The sequence below is a fragment of the Lethenteron reissneri genome, chromosome 46, assembly GCF_015708825.2.
Source record: "Lethenteron reissneri isolate LAM-NWPU_2019-01 chromosome 46, ASM1570882v1, whole genome shotgun sequence".
NCBI classification, from domain to species: Eukaryota; Metazoa; Chordata; class Hyperoartia; order Petromyzontiformes; family Petromyzontidae; genus Lethenteron; species Lethenteron reissneri.
The window spans coordinates 11,697,938-11,721,746 of record NC_083824.1 but is presented as its reverse complement, the minus strand read 5'-3'; the positions used below and the strand labels follow the sequence as shown (position 1 = coordinate 11,721,746).

The 23,809-nt window shown below is 56.3% G+C and overlaps 1 protein-coding gene across 1 annotated transcript in view; it reads right to left on the bottom strand.

Moving 5' to 3' along the window:
• Window positions 1–23,809, bottom strand: part of LOC133354168 (dmX-like protein 2) — a 63,385-nt gene that overhangs the window by 24,268 nt on the left and 15,308 nt on the right. Inside the window, 22 exon segments of the mRNA XM_061570795.1 lie at window positions 352–686; window positions 1,041–1,338; window positions 2,660–2,825; window positions 3,130–3,227; window positions 4,116–4,288; window positions 5,151–5,255; window positions 10,243–10,371; window positions 10,544–10,652; window positions 10,908–10,997; window positions 11,743–11,864; window positions 12,908–13,817; window positions 14,968–15,335; window positions 15,679–15,963; window positions 16,630–16,792; window positions 17,016–17,226; window positions 17,926–18,110; window positions 18,112–18,123; window positions 18,655–18,721; window positions 19,122–19,254; window positions 20,162–20,237; window positions 20,797–20,868; window positions 21,951–22,076. Of these exon segments, the coding sequence (XP_061426779.1) occupies window positions 352–686; window positions 1,041–1,338; window positions 2,660–2,825; window positions 3,130–3,227; window positions 4,116–4,288; window positions 5,151–5,255; window positions 10,243–10,371; window positions 10,544–10,652; window positions 10,908–10,997; window positions 11,743–11,864; window positions 12,908–13,817; window positions 14,968–15,335; window positions 15,679–15,963; window positions 16,630–16,792; window positions 17,016–17,226; window positions 17,926–18,110; window positions 18,112–18,123; window positions 18,655–18,721; window positions 19,122–19,254; window positions 20,162–20,237; window positions 20,797–20,868; window positions 21,951–22,076 (4,233 nt within the window).

The following is a 23,809-nucleotide window of genomic DNA, read 5'->3' as shown; positions in this document are numbered from 1 at the left end:
TAGGTCTATGGGATAATAATACTCTTTCATCACAACGAACAACGGCCATCTCACGCAGTGTCAGTCGTGCGGCTCGTCTGACCAAACTTCACCGTGCTGGTCAGCAGAGCGGGAGTAGAGGCGAGCAGTTCTACCCCATTCCTACCAACCTATGGACCCTCCCCTCCATCTATCAGTCCAACTCTTGAACTATCTAGCCTTTACTCTCAAAACATACATACATAGCGACATACATACATTTCTAGCTATGCATCATTGATCGACCTGCCTGGCCACCCTACCCATGAATCTCCAACCCTAACCCCGAGTGCAAGGGGGGTGGGGGAAGGGGCGGCGTTGGGGCGCGCTCACCACGTGTCCATTTTCCAATGGCAATCTCCCGCCGCCCCTGGCGCTGGCGACGGTCACCACCTCCTTCTCGGCATGCGGCATCCGCCGGAGCACGTCAAGCGCCAGCAGCGGGCAGCCCGACTTGAGGTGGGTGCTCGCCGTCGCGAAGAACAGCCGGCGCTCGCGCAGGCTGATGGTATCGGCGGGCCGCTGGCCGGCGCCGCCGTGGGAGAGCATGTGGTGGCGCACGATGAGCGGGTGGCCGCGCAGGAAGTTGTAGAAGTTGAAGACGCCCGGGCTGCACAGGCCCGGCGAGGCGCTACCGCCGCCGCTGCCGCCGCTACCACCGTCTTCGTCTGTGCAGAGAAATTGAACCATGGAGTTTAATTTGACATTGATTCAGTCATTTAACCAATCCCAATCCTCTAATCGTGTGAGCGCACATACCATGTACAGGAAATAATGGTGATTGGGGGAATTTTTTTTACATGAAAATATAAACAAAACATTTAATTGGTCTCCCGAAATATTATTTGCAGTGCGTGGGTTTTCTAGAGATAACATCGCTCCTCCCACACAACAAACATCCTCCAAACAGGAAACCGGCCAAACGCTCGTCAAGTGGGACATTCTCCAAGACAAGACTTGAGATTCATTAAGAGCGTAGAGCTGACAAAACTTGGCACCGCTATCTTAGTCGGCTCATTTACCGGCGTCGCAAGCAGAATCCGGCTGCTCCAGCAGCGCGTCCAGGGCTCCGGAGTAGTCGCTTTTTACCCAGCATGCAATGCTGCGTAGAAAGGGATCGCGGTCCTTGCGCAGCTCGCAGGCCCTCGTCAGCTCGGCGAGCTCCGGCGTCGCGGCGGCATCGGCCCCCGACACCTCGTTTCGGCCCAAAACGCGGCACCCCAGGATGGACTGGTAGGTGGCTGGTGCGTCCGTGTTGGCCTCCTGCAGTCGCGCGACGACCAACGCCAGCTGGATGTCGTTCAGCTTCTCCAGGCACACCTGCGTGGGAGTTAGGGAGCGGGTTAGGCGGTCGACTTAGGCAGGTGAAGAAATGTGCGAGTGCGTTCACCACTGTGCCAGTCCACGCCGAGCTGAGGGTTCCGATTTGCTATGGCAGTGGCTCCCGGGCCTGTGCTCTGCAAGGCCGTGGGAAGTGGCCTGCGGAACTCGTTGCACGTGTTATTTATTTGACAATACACCAGATATTTAAACTGCACGGTGGTCCACGAAAATGTACTAATAACAATGAATAATTTCGACTTACGCAGTGTTCGCTCACTCTCAACAAGGGAGAGAATGACTCGGAGGTACGACAAATCACAAGCAAGCGGGAAAGCAGCAGCCAGGCTGTGAGCTTACGCAATCAACAATTGCCCAAGCTTTGAGGTCCTCTACATGTTAAGATGTTTTCCGCCAATTAATCAGTATTTATACGTGGGAGGACATTCGAGCAGGCGGAGAAAACCCACGCATGTGAGGGGGCAACACTATCCCACGCAGAAGGGACAGATGATATTAGCCCACTTGCTGTACCGCCTGCTGCCGGCAAGCCAGGGTACGGCTCGTGCTCGACGCCCACAGGAAGGGAGTTCCACAACACCTGGCCGAGGGTTGAGAAGTGGTCTGCAGGCCCTGAAATGTTGGGAACCTCTGCTCTGAAGCCACCCAGCATTTATGATTCACCATACGTTGGCAAACCAAACTATTTTTATCGTACCAGTTAAAGCCCACTCAGCACTATAGCTCTTTTTCTAAAGCGACCTGGACACAAATGATAGATCAGTGAAGTGGCTTATGATGTGGACATTTATAGCAGCCAGAAAAAAAAACGGGGGACCCGGAGAAAAATCTACGCAATCATAGGGAGATCATGCAAACTCCAAATATACACGCATCAGGGTCGGGATTAAACCCACGGCCTCCTGTATACCAGGCGAGGTGGCTAACATCTCGCCACCGTGACGCCCATATATAAATATAGATGCCACGGCACAAGCAGATTAAATCAATAACTACATTTTCAAGGTATCGTGGATTTGCGGTCAAATTTTACTTGGGATTTGAGTTAAGACAACGTCACACAACAGCCTGCTACCCACCAAAAAGGATGACACGGTGTGATCTTTAAACTTCTGCTGTTAAAAACTGCCAGACATCCCTACAGTCAGTGGGTGAAGCGAACATTAACTATCGAGGTGTCAAGATCTCCCTGAATGCGGGAAATCTTGACACCTCGGCGTCTCCCGCCATTCGCTGGCCACGCGTTCCCACTGCCCGGCGGCGGAGCCGAAGGGGCGGCCGTGTGCGGTGCACCACGTGCCTCAATGGCGTCCCTCAGCGCCCCGGCCAGGAGGAAGAAGGCGGCCGCCTGCTCGAAGCGCCGCTTGCCGAGCAGCGCGAAGGCGTTCTTGAGCGCGGCGCTGCGCCACCGCTCCTCCGTGAAGTTGTTGCTGAAGAACTGGGTCATTTTCGAGTCGCCCTTCGACCTGCGACACGCCGAGCCGGAGCACGCGCGGCCCCACGGAAGCACCAAGAGACAACGGCGGGCCGTCGGTCAGTGCTTGTGGTCACCAGGGGACAGGCGGACGGTCAGAGGAGACGTGCGAATGCGGGGGTGGGAAGGGGTGGGAAGGGGTGGGAAGGGGTGGGAAGGGGTGGGAAGGGGTGGGAAGGGGTGGGAAGGGGTGGGAAGGGGTGGGAAGGGGTGGGAAGGGGTGGGAAGGGGTGGGAAGGGGTGGGAAGGGGTGGGAAGGGGTGGGAAGGGGTGGGAAGGGGTGGGGGGTCCCTCACCTGAACAGACCCCACAGGACCCCCTTTTTGCCCATGGCCAGGTAGTAGAGGGCGGCATCCAGGGGATCGTTGTTGCGTTGAAACGCCACCTTCGCCAGCTGCCCAAGGGAGGATAAACCACGTTATCAATCGTCGCGCTATCATTCGCCACTGAGCCAGCCCAGGGGAGGCCCACCAACCCACAAAATAACTTTGGGGTTTGTAGAAGGTTGTGGGAGAGGGAACAAAATGCACAGCCTGCTTGGCCTGCTTGCCCTGATCCTCCCAGTGGCGGCGGGGTGCAGCGTAGCAAGTGAGGCAGGAATTAACGCTCAGTCAACCCGGGGGAGTCCCACGCCAAGCACAGCCAGCATGTGTGATGACGTGTGCTCATCAGCAAGGAGTCCCCCACCGTTCCAGGACACGTTCCGTTTAGAGACATTACTGCCCATCTCCATGTGTAATCATCATCAGAGTCAAATCTGTAGCGGTGGGAAATTAAACTTTTGAAAAAATTATACAGTTTGAGCATTTTGGCAAACCACTGTACTTGAAACCTTCTTTCGAGTTATGGGCAGCAGAGGGTAACTGCAGACAACTCAATTGTAGCAACAAAAGTTGACGCTCCTCTCCTTCACCAACCTGCACTTGCTACGGTAAAATAATGCCCACGACTCACAGGGCCTCTTCCAGCAGTGGATGGACAATTTAGGCCATCCCCCGTATAGCCTTAACAGACTTTTGCTGTTAGCGAAGGCCGTAACGGCACACGAGGGGGTGGGTGGCCAGCACCACATTGTCTCCCTAGTGGCAATGTTTGTACACTGCACCAGGTACTAATTTAAGGCCGAGTCGACCTAGAGGAGGCCCAATACCGGTTCAGATAATCACTGGTATTGACCGTGAGCGGAAATCGAACTCGGGTTGCCGGTTTAGTAGCGCATCGCGCTAAACACTGCGCCACCGCTCCCCTGACACGCACCCTCACACACACGCGGGTGCCAAACCTTCTCCATGCAGAGGCGCAGGGCGGCGCGTCCCCTGAGCCACCAGCCCACGCCCATGGCGCGCAGCTCTGCCCACGTGGGGCCGTCTGCCCTCTGCATCGTGGGCAGCAGGCCCAGCAGGTCCTCCTGCGACGTGGAGTGGAACGCCCACGCAAAGTGGCACGTCGACAGGCCTGCGGGAGGATGGCGACGGCAGAGGGCGCCGGCGCTGTCGGTTAACAGCTTGTCCTTGTAGAGCGTTGCGGGTGTATGGTCAGGACGTGGGAGGAGGTTTGCATCGGGGGGGGGGGGGGAATTGTGTTGTCGGAGTTCTGGTCGGTACCAATTCTATTTCATTCATGCCTGCGATGGCGGTGTGGTTCAGGAGCTAAATGTCAATGTCGAGGTCTGCTGCTGGCCATGACGAGAGGGGCTTTAGGAGAGAGTTTGTGTAGTTTTACTATTCCTCCTACGTTGAAATAGCGCAGATGAGAGCAATTTGCTATACGGTCCATAGTCTTGGGTTGTATGGCCGCAATCGCACCGCTGTGGCTTTGTCTTGAATTTTCTATTGATGATGTTCTGATGTGGTTAATGGGTTGCACTAGTGTCTTCGAGGAGGAATGTCAAAGCCAGAAGTTATGCAATGTTTGGCGGTAATTACATTGATTGAGTTGCTGTTGTTTGATGTTTACCATGTGCGGTTTCCATTGGTGTGGAATGAATTGTTGGGGGAATGGTGTTGGTGGGCAATGAATCTACGAGGTTGGCGCTGGATAGTTTTTTTGCAGGAGAGGTTTTCGTCGGGGAGGTTGCATGTCGCAGAGGGTTGAGGAGTCTGTTGGGTTGATCGGGTTGTGACCTTGGTGGGATTAGCGTTGGTAAAGTTTGTGTTGATAAAGTCTGCATGAGTGTGCATTGTGTTGGTGGGGCTTATGTTGATAAAGTCTGCATTGCTGGGGATTGTGTTAGTGGAGATTGTGTTGGTGGAGATTGTGTTGGTGGGATTCGGGTTGGTGTGGTTGGGATTCGGGTTGGTGGGGTCGGTGTTCTCACCCTGGTGCTGAAGCTGAGCTCGGTGCAGGGGCGGCAGGGAGGAGAGCAGGAAGGAGTGCAGCCTCACGGCGAGCAGGAAGCGCAGGCCGCACGCGTCCACGCTCTCTGCACGGCCCACAGAGAGACGCCGCACGATCGGCATTTCAGCGAGCGATGCAATTCAGGGCACGTAAAGTGATGTTGGCCGTGGTCGTGAATTAGCACGGCGAGTGGGAACCGAACTCGGGTGTGTACTGGTTTGCACGCTAACCACTACACGACCGCTCCCCACATACACACACAGCAAGCGCCGACGCCGCTCACCCATGCTGCCCTGGCTGGCGGTGGTAGCCACTGTGTCGGCGAGTGCCATCAGGTGCATCTGCTCGAGGCGCGACAGGCCCGGCAGGCTGGCCTGTACCAGGTGTCCCGCCAGCACCTGCGCCTGCTCGGGCCCAAAGTAGGTGGCGCCGAAGCGCGACAGGTCCACTACGCGGTTGGCGCCTGCCAGCTCGTCGCCCTCCGTCTCCCCGTCCACCGTCGCGTCCAGGTCGTCAGCGGTGGTGAGCGACGGGACCTCGAAGAGGTCGCCGTACTGGTCGGTGTCGGCCGAGCCGCCCACGCGCCTCCCTTCCTTCTCCGGCACCTAGGGGTGAAGAAATCCAGAGCAAAAACAATTTAAATGAGTAATGACGACAAAAACAACGGTGCAGCAGCCGCGGGGGTTGACGCCCAACGGAACATCCGCTGCAGAGATGGAAGGACGAAATCAGCTCGGGTGAAGGTTGCAAGGTGAAGCGTCAACCTCGCGAGAGGCGGCGAAGGCTTGGGGAAGCCGAACAGTGGATGGACCAATGGCTGCTGACGACGACGAAAATAATTAGGAGAGGCGAAGAAAAGCAGGCAATGTGGTACGAGGAGGTGGGAGAGCGCGCACAGGGGAGCCTGCTACAGCTCGCGGAGAGGGAGAGAGCGGAGCACGGCGGGGAACGTCACGCGCAGGGTTACCACCCACCTGCCCGGGGTTGTGCTGCGTTGGTCCCATCGAGCCGGCACCGTCGGCCGCCAGGAGGCTGAAGAGGGGCAGTGGCGGCACGGCGTCAATCTGCGGGTAGTCTCCCGCCTCCTCCCGCCCAGCGAGCATGCCGCTACTCGTGCTGGGCACCACGAGCAAGGCGGACAGACGGACATGCGAGATTTGGCGACGCGGGGGTCGAGGGTGAACGCTCAACCGTCTGAACGGATGGATTCACGAACCCATCCGGTGCGTTGCCATCTCCTGCCAAAGTCACCTTGCGAAGAATCGATTTTCACGCACGTAATTGAACGCCGCACGGCACATCACGACGTTCACAAAGACAATGATTCCCTGTATAGTCGCCTTTGTCTCCCCAGTGCTGATGTTTACCAGACCAGGTACTCTTTTCAGGGTGAGTCAACCTAAAGGAGGCCCAGGACTGGTTCAAATATTTGCCACTGTTATTAATCGAACTCGGGTCGCCGGGTGGTTCGTAGCGTAGTGCGCTAACCACTGCACTACCGCTCCACCTGCGCAAACACTTGAACACACACGCACACACACACGACACACACACCTGCCGGCGCTGCGAGTGCTTGCGTTCCCGAGTGCTCAGCTCCGCGCCCGCCTCCGCCACGTAGGCCAGGTCCCCGGCAACGCAACGCACCAGGTGAGCAAGCACCGCCCTCACCTGCAGCAGCAACAGCAGCACACACAAAAAAAGACAAAGATTCCCCGTATAGCCTTCACAAACTTTTTCAGGGAAAGTGCTTTTAGCGGGGAAGTACGAAGGCCGCCACAGTATACGAGTGGGTGGGTGTTCATCGCCACACCTGGCCGCTTTGTTTCACTAGTGGCGATGTTTACACACCGAACCAGGTACCAGATTTGTCCGAGGGGAGGCCTGGGACTGGTTTGAAATTTTAGTCACCGCACACACACAAAGACGCAGACACACCCTAACGACAACGATGCCCCATATGGCCTTAAAAGGCTGTTGGGGCAAGTGCTGTTAGTGAGCAGTGTCAATGAAGGCTGGCACGGCACACTAGAGGGTTAGTGGCCAACTCCACCCCTGGCTGCCTTTGTCTCCTAAGTGGCGATGTTTACACACCGCACCAGGTACTCATGTGAGGCTGAGTCGACCTAGGGGAGACCCAGGTCCCATTCCGATAATCGTCACTGGTGTTGATCGTGAGTGGGAATTGAACTCGGGTGGCCAGGTTTGCAGCGCAGCACGCCAACCACACACTCACCTGACGCACTCTGCCCAGGTCAAGCAGCCCGGACAACTGCAGGGGGTGGTACTGCGGCAGCGTGGGAGACAGCACCTCGGCCGCCTCAAAAAGCCCGCACCCCCGCACCGCCTCGGGCAGCACCAACGCCGGGTTCTGCTCGTGCAGCAGCGGACGCAGCGCCGTCGGGCACTTGGACAGGCTCTTCCGTGACGGCAGCGGCTGCTTTTTGGCGCCGCCAAATTGCGCCGCCTGCCGGACGTTGCCGGCGCTCGCGCTGTGCCGGGGAGCGCGCGACGCGACCGACGACGAGATCTTGTCGAACTCGCGCGTCAGCAGCAGCGCCTGCTCGTCCGCGACGGAGACTGCTGCGGAGGCGGCGGCGGCCGGGTCCTGCCACTGCGAGTAGACGTGCATCTCGCAGTCCATGCCGGCCACCAGCACGCCGTCGCGCACCCACGACAGCTCGACGGGCAGCGCCGGCGAACCGTCGAACGCCGACACGAGCCCCACGCAGCGCAGCGGCACCCAGCGCGTCTTGGTCGGGCGGTACGACGCGGGCAGGGCGCCGTGCGACGACACCGCCGGCGCCCCGCCGCCCGCCGCGCCCCTCGACAACGGCTCCCCCGCCGTCCAGGAGAGGCGGCCGTAGATGACGACGCGGGCCCCGACGGCCACCGTGAGCATGTGGGAGCCATCCTCCTTGGACACCCAGTCGATGTGCAGCAGGTGCTTGGCGTGGTCGTGGTGGTGGCGCAGGAGGGCGCGCTCGGTGGGGCCGTGCGGGTGCCGGTGGTGGACGGAGGAGGCGGCGCCGTCGCCGCCCAGCGGGTGGCTGTACACCATGAGGTTGCTGTCCACGGCGTGGTGCGGGTGCAGGCGGCGCCCGACGCCGCCCAGCGGCAGCGTCTCCTCGAGCAGCCACGACGACCCGCCGCTCGACTCGCACTCGAACACCGACACGTAGAGGCTCGAGTCGCGCGCGCTGCTCGCGTTGTGCTCCTCACGGCTGGCGAGGGAGGGGGAACGGAGGGAGGGCGAGCGATGGTGAGGGTGGGTTCACGAGTGTGTTGTGAGTGTGGTGATGAGTTGGTGAGTGTGTTGCGAATGTACCTATGTATATATGTTAAACTTCTTTCGCACCGTACGTAGGCAACCGTGCAGATCGGAGTGTTTTGCAAGTGTGAAGCTGGATTCATGAGCGTATTTCAATTAGTGGACGCCGACTTTGTGAGCGCGATGCGGGAGCGCACGGCGCATCACGGCGCATCACGGAGCAACGCTCACCGGTAGGCGACGGCCACGCAACCCGGGTAGGAGCAGCTGACGGCGACGGGCCGGCCCGGCACGCTGATGGCGCTGGGAGCCGCCTCGTCGCACTGCAGGGGCCACTCCTCCCACGAGTAGCTGGCGTCCTGCAGGGCGGCGCACACCAGCTCATTTCACCATCCTCGTCTCCGATTCGCGCGGATTGGCTACTTACGGTGCTAAAGACGTTCAGTGTACATACGTACACGTACAGACACTCACTCGCACATCCACTCAAATCACTTAATCGGGATTGTACATAATCATCGCCCCCTACTGGCCGGCCAATGCCCCAGGACATTCTTGTAAGTGAGACTCTATCCTGGCTTTGTGCGAGTTCCCACTTAGTTACATTATTTGCCTGCTCCACCACTCAATCACTCGCCTTAATCGTACACCCGCTCATTCACTCCTAAACCCACGCATTCACTCATCTCAATCGGACACTCACTCATCCATTTCATCCAAAAAAATGTGCTCGTACATTGCTCACGGTGAATCCGGCGCAATTGGGACGCGCCATATTTTAAACGCGGGCGCAAGGTGGCACCGAACCTGCGGTCCATTGCTGCCCGGCTGCTGCTGCTGCTGCTGCTGCTGCGAGGCTTTGGCATCGGAGACGGAGCAGCGCCAGAAGCGGACGGTGCCGTCGGAGCAGGAGGTGGCGATGAGGTAGGGAGCGAGGCACACGGGGTAGATGGACGAGGAGCTCAGGTGGCCTGCAGATGCGGCCCAACAACAAATCGCTGTTCACGAGACGAACGCAGCCGCTGAGAACTAGAGGCGCAGCAACGAGACTACGCTCGATTCGTGCCAGGTGGCACTTTTTCCTTTACGTCAGAATTTTGCCAACGTCTTCGTCACCATTATCATCAGCCATAATCAATCCGCTGCTGGATGAAGGCCTCCCCAAATCATCACCGGCTCTCATAGACATCACCAACAAGGAGGGGGGTTGGGGGTGAAGGGTTTCAGCCATTTAATAAAATGTGGAATAGGGGCCAAAATGCAATCCTTTCTGTGGGGAGTGAGTACGGGCGTGACCGCCGCCCCCACACCGGAACCCGGCGGCACAAACACCACGCCTGTGAACACGGCGCGTTACCTGCGGCGGGCGTGGCGTGAATGATCTCGACGCCGAGCTGCAGCGGGAGCGGCTGCGAGTGGAGGAGGCGCGAGGCGAGGGTGAGCCGGCTCGCCGTCTGCAAGTTGGCGCTGGAGGCCGTGCGGGGCAGCGTGGTGCTGCCGCCACTGCCGCCGCCGCCACTGCCAAAGGGCGGCCGGGATTCAGCGGACGACGACGTTGACGAGGAGGAGGAAGCTCCGCTGCCAGTGCCGGTGCCCGATGACTGTGGCGTGCCGGGCGAGTTCTGCCATGCCGGCATCTCGGCTGAGTGCGACAGGGCGGTGGAAGAAGGGGGGGGGGGGGGAGGAGGCGTGAGTGAGTGTGGTGTGGTGGGCAGGCTGGTGGGGAGAAGTGTGGGGATACCCAGTTCTTGTGCGGCGAGTATCCGCACAGACTTGCTTGATCGACCGTGCGACCTGTGGAGGCGCGTACCGGCGAGTGCCTGCACGGAGGTCAGGTGGAGGCTCCACATCTTGAGCAGCGACTGCCCTCCCTCAGCTCTCTCGATGGACACCAGGAAGAACCTCTCGGAAAACTGCGGCGCCCGGCCGGGACCTGCGTACGGCATGGCACGAACGCAAACGCACGCGTTGATTATGACGCGGGTGAGGAGGAGGGGGAGGAGGCGTCGCGCGGCCCCTGACGAAAGGGCGCCGTCGCGACGATGGGAGCTTCGCCCAATTCTTGTTTTTGTTTGGCGGCGAGGCGGCGTTTTATGGCGGCTCACCGGCACCGCTCGCCGGGTTGGATCCGTCTCCCTCCTCCGTGTCCTTGGAGCGCCGACCGAGGATGAGCTCCTCCGAGAAGACGTGCAGGAACTGCGTGCTGGATGGGCACTGGACACGGCGCATGGCACAGGGAAGCGGCGGTTAATCCAAGCACTTCGGCTCGGTCACAATCACAACACAACTTTAGCTTTACACAAATTATGTCGGTGATGCTGCTTCCGCTGCCTGTATTGGCAGGCAGCTTACGATATGGGTCGTAGATGGGTAAAGCCCTTCAAGTGTTGCTATTCGATCCGCCGTACACAACAATAAATGATGGGTGGCGAGGAGGGAAAGGGGGCGGGCGAGGGGGGGGGGCGGCACCTGTTCAGTGATGACGTCCAGCTCGATGATGCAGCCGGGCCGAGCGGTCGACTGCTGGCTCACGATGCTGAACACGTCGCCCACCAGACGCTGCACGCGGCGGCGAACATGCAGCGCAAGCACGGCAGCAGCACAGCGAGCCAGTGAGTGGCACTCAAAGGAATAATAATAACAATAATAAACAATATAATGTTAGTGTGGTTTTCCGAGTTGGGTCTGCGTGTTGAGCACCAGGCCGTCTATAACTGGTTGTGATCAATGAGCTTTTGGCTTCGCGTTGGAGGAAACTAGAGTGTCCGGAGAGCAGCCTTGGGACGCACAGCCGAGGTGCGTGTTTACACATTAAGGGTCAATTTGTTAATTGGGCCGCATCTATCTTCATGAATAATGAATGCAGAGGTGGCTGGGTGGCTCATGGCAATGAACCAGCACGGCTGAGATTCTGGCTTCAAATCTGGGTGTCAGCCTCCCGTTTTTAAACCAGGTTCTTAAGTGCAGTTAGTCGATGGTGCCAGTCCCATCGCCGACAATGACACACAGACAAAAAACTAATATGGTTGATCAATTAAAAGCTCTGAGAATAAAAAATATCTGTCCAACCCGCAAACTTCTGTATCGCGGGTCACATGAGAAGGTGGCTGCAACCCTATCGAGGATAAGGTGTCACTTGAAGGAATATCAATCCTTCTGCGAGCAGTATGTCAACGCGGGGCTGCGGCACTGCCATGCAGGGGGAGCTCCGAATGATCCGACGCCAATTAGCACGATTGGAGTAAAACCGGAGAACGGACCAAAAAGCAATAAAAACGGCAGAACGAGACGTGGGCACGCTCACCGACAGCTGCGGCTTGGAGAGCTCGTCGAGCAGCTTGCGGGCGTCGATCACGGCCTGGTACAGGCGCAGATTCCAGCCGTCTGACGCCACGAAGCACGAGCTCGGGGAGTTGCAGTACGTCCCTGTGCGAACGCAAAGCACGCACACAAAGATCCCCCGTGTAACCTTAACAGACTGCTGGGGAAAGTGCTGTTAGCGAGCACCGATGAAGGCCGGCACGGCACACGAGGGGGTGGGTGGCCTACACCACGCCCGGCCGCCTTTGTCTCCCCAGTGGAGATGTTTAAATATCACACCAAGTGCTTATTTGAGGCCGAGTCGACCTAGGGGAGACCCATGACCGGTTCACTGGTGTTGGCCGCGACCAAGAATCAAACTCGGGTCGCTGGGTTCGTAGCGAAGCTCGCTAACCGCTACGCCCGCATTTACACATTAACACGAGCACATTAATACTAGCACATTATCACTACCACATCACCACAACCACATTAAAACAACGACACTGAGGCTACTACATGAATACCATTATATCAACACACCACCAGATTAACACAAACAACATGCAAGCACACACACACAGACGTTCCGCTATGTACACTCCAAGTGCTATTCCCCCCCCCCCCTCTTTTATTTAAATTTCCTAACTTAATTCCCGGTGTGCTCACCTTAAAATAAAATATTAGGACAAAGATCCGCCCGTATAGCCGTAACAGACTGTTCTGTTTGCGAGCACCTATGAATGCCGGCCACGGCACACGAGTGGTGCGTGGGCAACACGATAGCCTTTGTCTCCCCAGTGCTGATGGTTATACACAATAGCAGGTCATCATTTGAGGCTGAGTTGACACAATAACAAACACACACATACAGACACACACACACACGTCAGCTGCCCCGATTGTTGCGAGCCTCCCAGCCGCGTCAGCTGGAGAGCCGGCACCTTCTCTCCCGTCTCTCAAGAAGGGAGAATAATTCACACTCGTGACATGCACCGAAGAGAGGCACTGCGGGTAGGTGACGAGGAGGAGGTAGGTGGCATGGGCAGCCCCACACCGTGGCTCCAACGGGAATTGCTAAAGGTGTAAAGTCCTGCGGATGCCAACACCGACGAATAATGAACACATACACACCGCGGCCTACACTGCCTTGCCGGCGCCGCACTCACCGAGGCAGTACCCCGGCACGGTGGTGGGCAGCCACGCCATGTGCGCAAAAGCGTCCTCGCTGGCACAGTTGATGCGCGCCAGCTCCAGCACGCCGCCCGTGTGGGACAGCGGCCCCACGGGGTCCACGCGCCACAGGATGAGCTCGCTGCGCACCGCCAGCACGTCGCAGTCGCTCATCAACCGCCGCAGCTGCCGGCCGGGCGGTCCGCAGGTGCCGCCGCCGCCTTCGCCGCGCCGGCTCCTCCGAGTCATCGCCGGGCCGGCAAACGCGTCGCCCGGCGACCCGCCCGGCGACCTGCCCGACGACCCGCCCGCCTCCCTTCGCACGAAGCGACCGCTCGGTTGCTTCCGAGCGACGTCGTCCGTAGGCGACGGTCGAGGGGAAGAGCGGCCGTCGGGCGGCGCGTCATCGCGCGGGGCGTGGTGCGCCGTGGTGAGCAGCAGCGGCAGCACGGCGTGGCACGCCTGCCCCGTGAGGCGGAAGCGGTGGCCGCAGTAGCGCGACTGGTGCGAGATGCCCAGCACGGTGCGGAAGGCGGCGTCCTCGCCGAAGCAGACGGCCCACTGGTTGAGCGAGCCGTCGGCGTGCTTCGTCACCAGCTTCACCGAGGGCGGCACCAGCAGCGCGCCAAAGGGCCCGCCCATGCCGCCGCCGATGCTGCCGATGCTGCCGCAGCTGCCGAGGTTGCGGCCGAGGCTGGAGGAGATGAGGTGGCCGGAGGAGCTGCGAGGCACGGAGGAGAACGAGGAGGAGGAGGAGTAGTAGCGCGGGTGGTGAGGGCTGGTGCCGGCGGTGGGGTCTCCGGCGTGCCGGGCGCCGCTGGGACACGCGTACAGGTACATGTGCTTGCCCATGGAGTGAGCGTCGCCAGCGGGGAAGGCGACGGGGATGCGCGAGGAGAAGCAGACCTGGGGCCAGGGACAGCGATACCCATGAAATATCAGCACGAGCACATAAACACCGCCACACCGCCATTCGCCACATAGTGACGGTGACGTCAACACACGCGCATTAACACATTAACACCACCACACTGATACTCTACCACATTAACACACCCGCATGAACACATTAACACGACCACATAATCACAACCACATTAAAACTACGACATTGAGGCTACAACACCAGATTGAGAACCACGACATCAGCATAATTATAGCACCACCAGATTTACACCAACAAATCAATAGCACCACACCGACACTGTTACATCAACGCACCAAACCCTGGGTAAATACATTTCGTTGTTATCACGTATATTAGGCCGCGTTATGTTTCCGCTTGGTATGACTAGGTATGTTGATCAGACTCTGTCAGAGAAAAAAAAACATCAAGAGTATCATATAATCAAAGAAAACTTAACGTGCAATGTTTTTGGGCAAGGACACATTGCAAAGCACAGCGAGTTGGTTTTTGCCCGATCAAGAAAGAGTACGATTCCCTTACGTGCACAGGTGATAAAGCGGCACTCACTGAGGCAACATAATTTGTTTAAGGATTATATAAACTCCATGCAAACGTTACATTCATGGTGAACAGAGCAGACACAGGGCAAACGAGAAACCATTCGAAGAAAACCTTACAAAATACATCGATTTCTGCCTCAAATCTAGACCCCCCACCCCCACAACTTGACAATTCATGGAATGAGGAGGAGGTAGGCGACTCATTACGTGCCAATAAGAACGCTTACAGGAGGAGCATTGTGTACTTGCTGGAATAAGCAAACAGAAATGACTGTTCACTTAAGAAAAGTAGTTGGGCAGGATACATCGCTGGAGGGGATGACGGCCGGCGGTGGAATCCAATTGTTGAAAATGGCAACCCAAGGATGGAAGATAGCCGAGAGGTTGAGACGGAGCGGCGGTGAAATCAACTTTTGCTGGGCAGCGTGAGACGGACCGTCGCACTGCGCGACCACGTAAAACCACGGCGGTGGCTCGCCAAAGCCTTCGCCCGCCAGCGGACTGATCACGGCTGACGACGACGCCGACCGGTGACCGTATAGGCGACGCGCGGCCGCGGTGTCGGCGTGTACGCTGGCGGCAACCTCACCTGCACCTGCTTGAAGACGCCGGGCTGGCTCTCGTCGAGCCAGTCGACGTGCCACACGAGGAAGGAGCCGTCCAGCGCGTGCACGCTGTACAGCATGTCGGGCGCGCTCTGCCAGTCCCTCACCAGCCAGTCAAGTCCATTCTCCACCTGCCACGCCGCCCCGGCCGCGCCCGCGTGCTTGGGCTTCCCGGTGCCGCCCGGCGGCCCCGAGCCGTCTGCCGGGGTGGACGCCGCCACCGCCGCGGTGGCGGTGAGGGTGGTGTTGGTGGTGGTGCTGATGCCTGGGGGCCGGCGCGGCGCCGTGCCGGTGGGGGTGTCGCTCTCCTTCTCAGAGCCGTCGTCCAGCGAGCAGATGCCGTCCTCGGATTCTGCGCGGTCAAACAAAGGTGGTGGAGGGGTGGCTTGGTAGTTAGCACGCTGCGCTGCAAACCCAGCGACTCGTGTTCGGTGAGAGACAATGGCTACCATCAGCGTTGAGTGATATCTAAACCTGTCTTGAGCCACCCCACCCCCACCAAACCCATCGCTGTCGTCATCAAGAACACACGCAATTCCTGAATGCAGCCGTTCCCACATATCATAAACGACTCCTACTCTCCCCCGACTATCATTCCGTCCCAAGGTAAATTCCAATGGCCATCATCACCCCAAACTTATCTTAATAGTCTACGACAACGTCCCCAATTTTTGCATCCGTCGCTCGATACGCACCGCGGGACGAACTGTGGTTGTCGCTGTTGCCGTCCGGGGCGTCGCGGCCGCCGACCTCTCCGCTGGCCTCCTCCTGCGACCCCCGTGACCCCCGTGACCCAGCGTCGGCCGCCCTGCCGCTGCCGCCCCTGCTGCCCCCCGACGGTGCCGGCGGTTGCAGCTGCTGCAGGAGGCACTCGAGCGAGAGCGTGAACTGCAGGTACTTGTTGTTCAGCCAGTGCACTACGAACGGGGGCCCGTCGCCGTCCACTCCCGGGCATCCCATTGCCGGCATCAGCGGGATGTCTGCATCGGCACGAGAGGTTCGGGAGGTCAAACACGGAGAACGAGCGGCGTTGGGCGTGCTCACGGCGCCGCGATGCAGAGCTCGGGACACTGTTGGTAGCGCCGGCTCCACCGCCTGCCTGCTGTCTTCCAACTCGTCTGTGGTTCCTCAGCGACTGTGAGATGCAATTTACAGGACTACACTATATATACAGGGACTCCTCTACTTACAAACATTCTACTTACGAACTTTGAGAGATACGAACAAATCTGTCCGAATGTCCAGTTGCTTGTTTGGACCAAGAGTTGTAAGTTTAACCGCCGCGCAATAGATGGTGGTGGTGGCATCTACATCTGCAGAACATGGAAAACCAGTGGCATCTAAAGGAGAATATACAATCTTGATTTGAAGTTTTCGTGACTGCAGGAATCCATACTCTTTGGTTCTTTCGGTAAAGTCACGTGACTTTACCGAAAGAACCAAAGAGTCGAGATTATACAACTTTTAAAGCCATTTACCGTGCTTAGTGTACACGCCGTCCATGTTTGGAATCGACAGGAATAAAGTTGCACTTACGGATAAATCGACTTATGAACAGACCTCTTGAACCTAACTCGTTCGTAAGTAGAGGAGTCTTGTCTATAAAACGAAACATTATTAATAGCCCTTCGCCGTGAGTCACCCACCTGTTTTGGGGTTGATGCTGGCGGCGATGTGGAAGTGGGCGAGGATGCGCGGTTGCCGTGGTAACGCGGGCGACCCTGGCAGGGCCTCGGCCAGGACTGACCCGAGGCCGTCTCTCTGCAGCGTGCGTTTCCTGCGCTTCAGCATCTTGAGCTGCTGGAACGACTGCGCCCGAACGTGCACACACACGTCACACGAGCATGCACTCATCCACAAAGCACGCACCTCCACCATTCACAGCTCACCCACCCTTACGCAGCCATTCGCATTCATTATTTAGATTCGTGGTCAACAGCCCAATTTCCATTTGTGCCATCTGGGTTGTAATAATTTTGCCCACGATCGTCCTGTTTGCGTAGTTTTGTTTGCTCCATCATGCGCCACCCACCCCGAGCACGTGATGCATGCGCTCCCGCTGGGCCTTCCCGCGCGGCCCCGCGGCCGCAGCCAGCCGCACGGACGGCGGCGGCTCCCCGCGGGCGCCGTGCCCGCTCACGGCCGGGCACTCCTGCAGGCAGTCCTCGGGCAGCACCGTCTCCAGCCACACGCGGCAGATGCCGTCGCGACACGACGTGAGCAGCGTGTTGCAGGCGGCGCCCCTGCGCGCGCAACGCACACAACAGGTGGGACGGTTGTAATTACCGGCGAGACGTCGTACTTGAATTGCAAATGTGGTGGGTTAAGTCTCCAACACACGGGTGTGCTGAACTAATAACTAATTGGCATGTTTTGTTTACGTGACGAACCTTAATAGTTGGTAGTGTCAGGTGATGGCGGGTTTAACGACACATTTATATTTTCGTGATAAAGCCCCCCAAAAAACCTCTATTATAGATGGAACGTAGGTTGCAAAAGAGCTGGTACAAACGATTTGCGTTTGTTTTTAGGTTCAGGCACGTGGCAGTTTTACACCAAAAATTTCGTCGTTAAGGGTTAATGGTGACGGAATAATGACTAGAATTATTGCACCAAGCTTGGCCTCGCCCAAAAACAAATATGGACCAAAGACAAAGGATACTTAGTGTAGGTTTTTCAAGTTGTTGGGGCCAGTGCTGCTGGTGGATAAGGCGAGTCACGCGCTTTACCGCTGAGCCACAAGGCCGTATTGTTTTCCTTAGGGGCAAGACAAAATTGAGGGGTGAAAAAATATATTTTAATTGAATCACTGGAGCATCGGGAATTTTCTGAAATACGCGGAATTATGTCAGGGACTGCAAGGGATCCACAACGGCAGCAGAGCCGGTTCACGCCGTTCCCAACGGCACGTGGCGACCACAAGGCGTTACTCGCGCGCGCACCTGGGGAGGTACGTGCTGGTCTTCCTCCAGGAGAGGCTGGTGACGGCACGCGGGTGCGCCAGGTACGCAAACGAGAACGCCGGCCGTTCCGTCGGCATCACCACAGGGTCCGTACAGCTGCCACCGCCGGAGACGCCCACCACCCGGCACGCGTGCCACCCATCCGTGCGGTACCACACCTTCACCTAGGCAGTCGTTCTGGTGACGTGGCACACGTGCCAAAAAACACACGGAGACCACATGCGTTAAGATGGCAGGACACGCTCTCGGTGAAAACTAAACAAAAAAATCCAGCCCGGCGGTGGTGCGTTCACCGCTTCAAAGATTTGCAGTTCGAGCCCGGCGGCCGTCCTGGTTATCGCTGTGGTGTAAATAAACCATAAAACACGACACGCCGCCCGCTTCAAATTGGACATTAGAGATCCCCCGATGTCAATCGAAACGAGGGGCTATTGTGTGCCAGCGTCACGGTTTCAATATGGCAAATTCGAAAACATTAACCGCAAATATTATTAATTTAAGGTGCCACGTACCAATCAGGATTCAAAAAGACAAGGATCCCCCCCTTAACAGACTGTTGGGGAAAGTGCTGCTCACCACAACACACACGCACAAGCAGCCTCGCTCTTCAGCCCAGTTGTAGAATTTATCAGCCCCGAGAAATGGACAAATTTGGGACGAGACAATTTTTACAAAAAAGCATTTTCTAGCAGAATTTCTGTAGCTCACCTTGCCAGTGGTAGCGAAAAAATATCCATCCGGAGAGAATTTGATTTGCGTGACAGGAAGCGCGGTCCTGCCAGAGAGAGAGAATCAGAGCAATGAGTGCATGAGGAAGCCGTGGCTTACCGGGGCGGAGGGCTGAGCCAAACCCAGGGGACATGGGATCAGAGGATAGGGGATCAAGGAGGCAGCATCAGTGGGAAGGAGCAGCAATTCAGTGAGATTAAAGCTTACGTGTGTTTGTGGTGAACGGCTTTCAGTATATGTTTGACGCTCTCCCTTGAATATGGGTAACTACAAACTCTTGGCCGTCGGTTTGACGCGCTCCCTTGAGCACATGTTTATCACACTTCACCGAGAGCGTGGTTTTGCCGCGCTGCTGCGGGTATGCACTTAGCACCCTTAAACAAGCGCGGCTTTTTTTTACGCGCTCCCCTGATCAATGTGCTCGGAGAAACCGCGCTCCCCCAAACCTGCACGTCCAGACGGCCGCCCAGACGCAGCCCGTGAGCGCCGACTCGCTCGTGGGGCTGTCCACTGCGACCTCCGACCCCGGGGAGCACGACCACAGCTGCAGAGAGCTGGAGGCGGTGAGCAGAGAATCGGCTGTGCAAGCACACAAAGACAGAGATTCCCCCCCCCCATATAGCCGTTAACAGACTGTTGGGGCAAGGGCTGTTAGCGAGTTGCACCTATGAAAGCCGGCACGGCACACGCAAAGGTGGGCAGCTATCACCATGACAAGAAACCATTGTCTCCCCCATGCTAAAGTTTACACACCCTCACCAAGTACTCATTTAAGGTGGAGTTGACCAAGCGGAGGCCGAGGACCGGTTCAAATATTTGCTACTTATATTTGACGTGAGCGGGAATCCAACTTGGGTCACGGGGATTTGTAGCCAGCACTCCTCTTACACATGATACACATACATACACTGACACGCGTGCACACACACACCACCACCCAGACACAATGTGTTACAAGCTCCTCCTCGCTCACGCACCTGAGCATGCACCAGTTCGCCACCGAATCTTTCGCCCCCTTCGCAATTTGATTGTCACGATTGGAGCTCACGCTTGAAATTACAGTTGATTCTTTTAATCTTGTTAGCACCGTCCCATTTTAACAGTCTCATATGCACCGTCCTGTCTGAATTGTCCGTCCCGTTTAGTACCACACGAAAGCGCAAGTTGTTTCCATCGTACCAAGGCATCTTCCCGTGTACTGTTTGCGTCTTGTTTGTGCCGTCTCGTCTGTTGTCTGCCTTGCGTGTCCAGAGTTAACCTGTCCCCAACGTCGTCGATACCGCCTGTATAGTTTGCTGTACCGTCTCCCTAATTCGTTCGTTATGAACAAAAGCCCCATGGTTTCACATTTTTCACAAACTCTTCACCAACCGAGCATAATCAATGACCGCAAGCACAGGCGTAACTTGGCTCCATGCCATCCCCACCATCCCTTAGCATGCGTGGCCATCACGCCACCCGCCAAACCACATGATTGCTCTCTCACCCTGAGGGTCCCATGCCAGATCCAGGACCGCGGATGGGACCTTGAGCTGCCCTGTCTTGTGCCACTGCAAGCCGAGCTGGGTGGGCACACGCAGAAACGGAGCACGTTTTTATTACCAAAATGTTTTACCTGGGGAATGAAGGATAATCCCTTGAGACGGAACAATATTTAGATTTGCCGAGACCAGCGGTCTGGGAGAGAGCGTTCCTTGCTGAAGCAGCTGTATGTTTGAGCGAGAGTGTGCCTGCATGGGTTTCTACTCTAGGGGAGGAGGGTTACATTGTTGACTTCGATGTAATTCATCACATAAACAACACAATGGATGAACCATTCACAGTCACCAAAGTCTGCAAATGCACGCTCATTCATTTTAGTGCCAAGATATAACATTGGCCAAATCACCTGGCATACCGCAGAACTCGTCACATGTCATAAGCTAAGCGTAGTGGAGCCAGTATAGTGCTTGAATAAGTACCCACCATGCATGTTGTAGGCTGCTATGGGGCTGCGTTGTGAACATAGGGAGGTTGGCATGCGTTGCTGAGAAGCTCATAATTACTGGTGAACAGTGGACGTGTCGTCAATTTTCAAATTACGAGTCGGCTCTTCGCATGTGTGAACGGCGCATCACGTACGGGGTTGCTTGCTTTGTTGATGAGCGGGAAAGGCTCAAAGATGGAAACGGTGTCTCCATAAGATGCTGCAATCTGGAAGGCAAGCGCACACAACACACAAATGGAGAAGATCTCATGATATGGAATCTGGACGTCACACATTGTGTGTAACGTCAGCACGGCTCAGTTTTGGTAGTGGAAAAGCAACTCGTGCTTCCTAAGCTGCTTCACGCTGGCTCGGCATGGCTCCAGCACGGCTCAGATGGCAGTCCTGCATCAAGATTGAGATCCGATGCCACCACACGTAGAAAATTATTTCTACCCTCCGCACGCAGCTGCTGCGCAGTTGACACACAGCGACCTCCGAAATCTGCCTCACAGTCTCCCAGCATCCGCCCCGAGGTCTCCCACTCAGTCGCCCGGGCCACGGAGACCACTCCAACGCCTGTCTCTGCAGTGAGCCCTCGCCCACCCTGCACACAATCCAACGAAAATTTCTCAATGCTCTCATTTTGCTCTGCTCCCCTTCATGCATTCCCCACTCCATCCACCAATGCCTTCTGTCAAAACTCTCAAACTTTGCTAGAATCAAGGCCGCTCCGATCTTACTTCTACTCTGCTGCTCCCATTGTCTGGAATTCCTCTCCTGTGGCCGTAGGCACTGCCGAGAACCACGCCCCATTCCAGGCTCCAAACCTCCCTCTTCTCTTCTGCCAATGACCCTCTCGCACAGTCAAGTGCCTTAATTCACACGTCCAGTATAACATCACTACGATGCCTGTCTTCGCAATCGGCTGGCCCCCATCTGCAGTGCGATTCAGAATCTCCTCCTCCTCCTCCTCTGGACACCAAGGACAGGGACGATGGTCACTGCCGGAGGTCGTTTCTCCGTGGCAACCGCCGCCATGTGGAATGTGGTTATCATCGTCACTGCTGCAGTGTTCAATTCACACCGACTTTCAAGAGACACTCAGGGGGGCACTATATCGCTCTCTTCAAGGCCCCCCACCTCTCCCGCCCGGCTTTTGAGTGACACTCAGCTTGGTTCCGCACCTCAGAGTCACCGTCATTCATGATGTCTGCAAAATATCACGTGCGTTTCAAGTTGCACTATTATCGCCACTCGGCACACGACAAGGGTTACCGCTGCGCTGTTCCCGCAGGGCGATGCTCACCTTGCCGAGGCGCGCGGAGCAGCTGAGGCAGCCGACCTGGATGTTCCCATGCTTGGAGCCCGGGATGATCTGCACGCGCTCAAAGTTGCTGCCGAGGATCACGATGTCACAGCCAGACGCGTAGGCCTGAAACGCGACCGCGGGAGTGACAAAACGCAATTAATAAACAATTAATATTAGTTTCTTTCTGGTAAGATCGCGTAGTTGCAAACGAGCGACTTTTTTTTTTACCCGTCACACACCAACGGAAGGGGTGCAAGAGTCTCGGACGTTGATGTATGCAAACGGAGAGAGGAATGGGAAAGGGAAGATAATGAATGGGGATGAAGAGGGAAAGTATGGAGAAGAACAGAGGAACGGGAGCACAGGGGTCAGAAGACATGAGGAGAGGGAGAGGCTGCATGAGGGCCTCAATGCTGCTGCTGCTGCATGAGGAGCGGTGTCTGTTTTCACAGTGGGTGGCAACGGGGAGAGGGAAGGGGTTCAAAGAGGGGTGGCCACGCTGAAGTCACGCGATTTGCGGGAGGCTTGAGCTGGTCGAGACGGAGAGAATTCAGTTAGTCCTAGAATCCTCCACCACCCGACATGGACAAACGAATCAAGTTGTCCCGTGAACAAATGTGCCGACTGATTGTGATACAAATTTGCTGTTTGCGCCGTTCTTTTAGTGGGCAAAGCCATCACCGCCAAGGAAAGCACCGCAGTGTTTCTCTGACACAATCCGCGGTCGTTTTACAGCAGCAGCAAGGGGACGAGATTGCTGTGTGATCCCTATTGAGTCATTTAAAATGATCAACAAGATAAATATTGAATCCGTAACAAAAGATATATTTAAGTACAAGCAGTTTAATATATGCAAAAGATAATATCTATTTGTTTTGCGGGTTGCAACTCTTTTTTGGTTTAAAGAATAATCCAATTTAATTTTAAATATGGTATAAAGGTATCGGGAGAGCTTAGCTCCTATTAATGCCTGATGATGCTGAATAATCTCCCAGCGAAATGTCAGACAAAACAGTCAAAACGATGCTTGGGTTTCTCAACATCACTTCCCCCTCTGGTTTGCTGATGAACCAAATCGATCAGCACGTTTTCCCATGGCGTGACAACTCGATTTGATTGGCTCTGTTGGGTGGTGGAGGGTTATCATCAACACATTTACATGATCTTGACTTAAAGCTTTCGTGACTGCAGGAATTCATATTCTTTGGGTCTTTGGTATGTTGGGTCAATCCTACATGATCTACCCCAAATTAAACTAAGTAGGAATTGACGTACGATCCGTAGCGTCAGTAAGCTAGTGCCATGAGAGGTTAATTAAGCACGAGAAGTTACTAGGACCGTCAGTTTAAACAGGAGAACCCTTATTGCTTTCAATTAACCGGGCACTCTGGGTAAAAACCGTAACTGCGCCCGTTTACCACTGTAAGACGATCGTGTGGCGCAACGCGTGACCAAAAACAGAAACAAGACCAAAATAAGAGGCAAGCGGAGCTCTCCAAACAGGATCGCGCCGGGCGGCAGGCGAGAACCGGCAGGGACCGGCGACGGGTCTCTTCGGCCGGTCGTTTGTTCTGACGGTCGGCGACAACGTGCCACCCCCCCTCACCACCCCGCCACCTACTGATAGAATGTGGCGGGCTCAGGATAGTCGTCACCATACAGTACACAGCAGGGACCATGATTTGATTATGTAAATTAATCGACTAAAGATAATAACTGTCCATGTCTTTTTGGGGTCGATTACTGTGGCCCTTTAAAGAACGGTGGCCGCCTCCGCATCCTGCCTCTCTGACGCAGCTGAAGATCTTTTTTTTTCCATGAAATACTCACCGAGTCTCACCTCTCTTTCAGCAGTC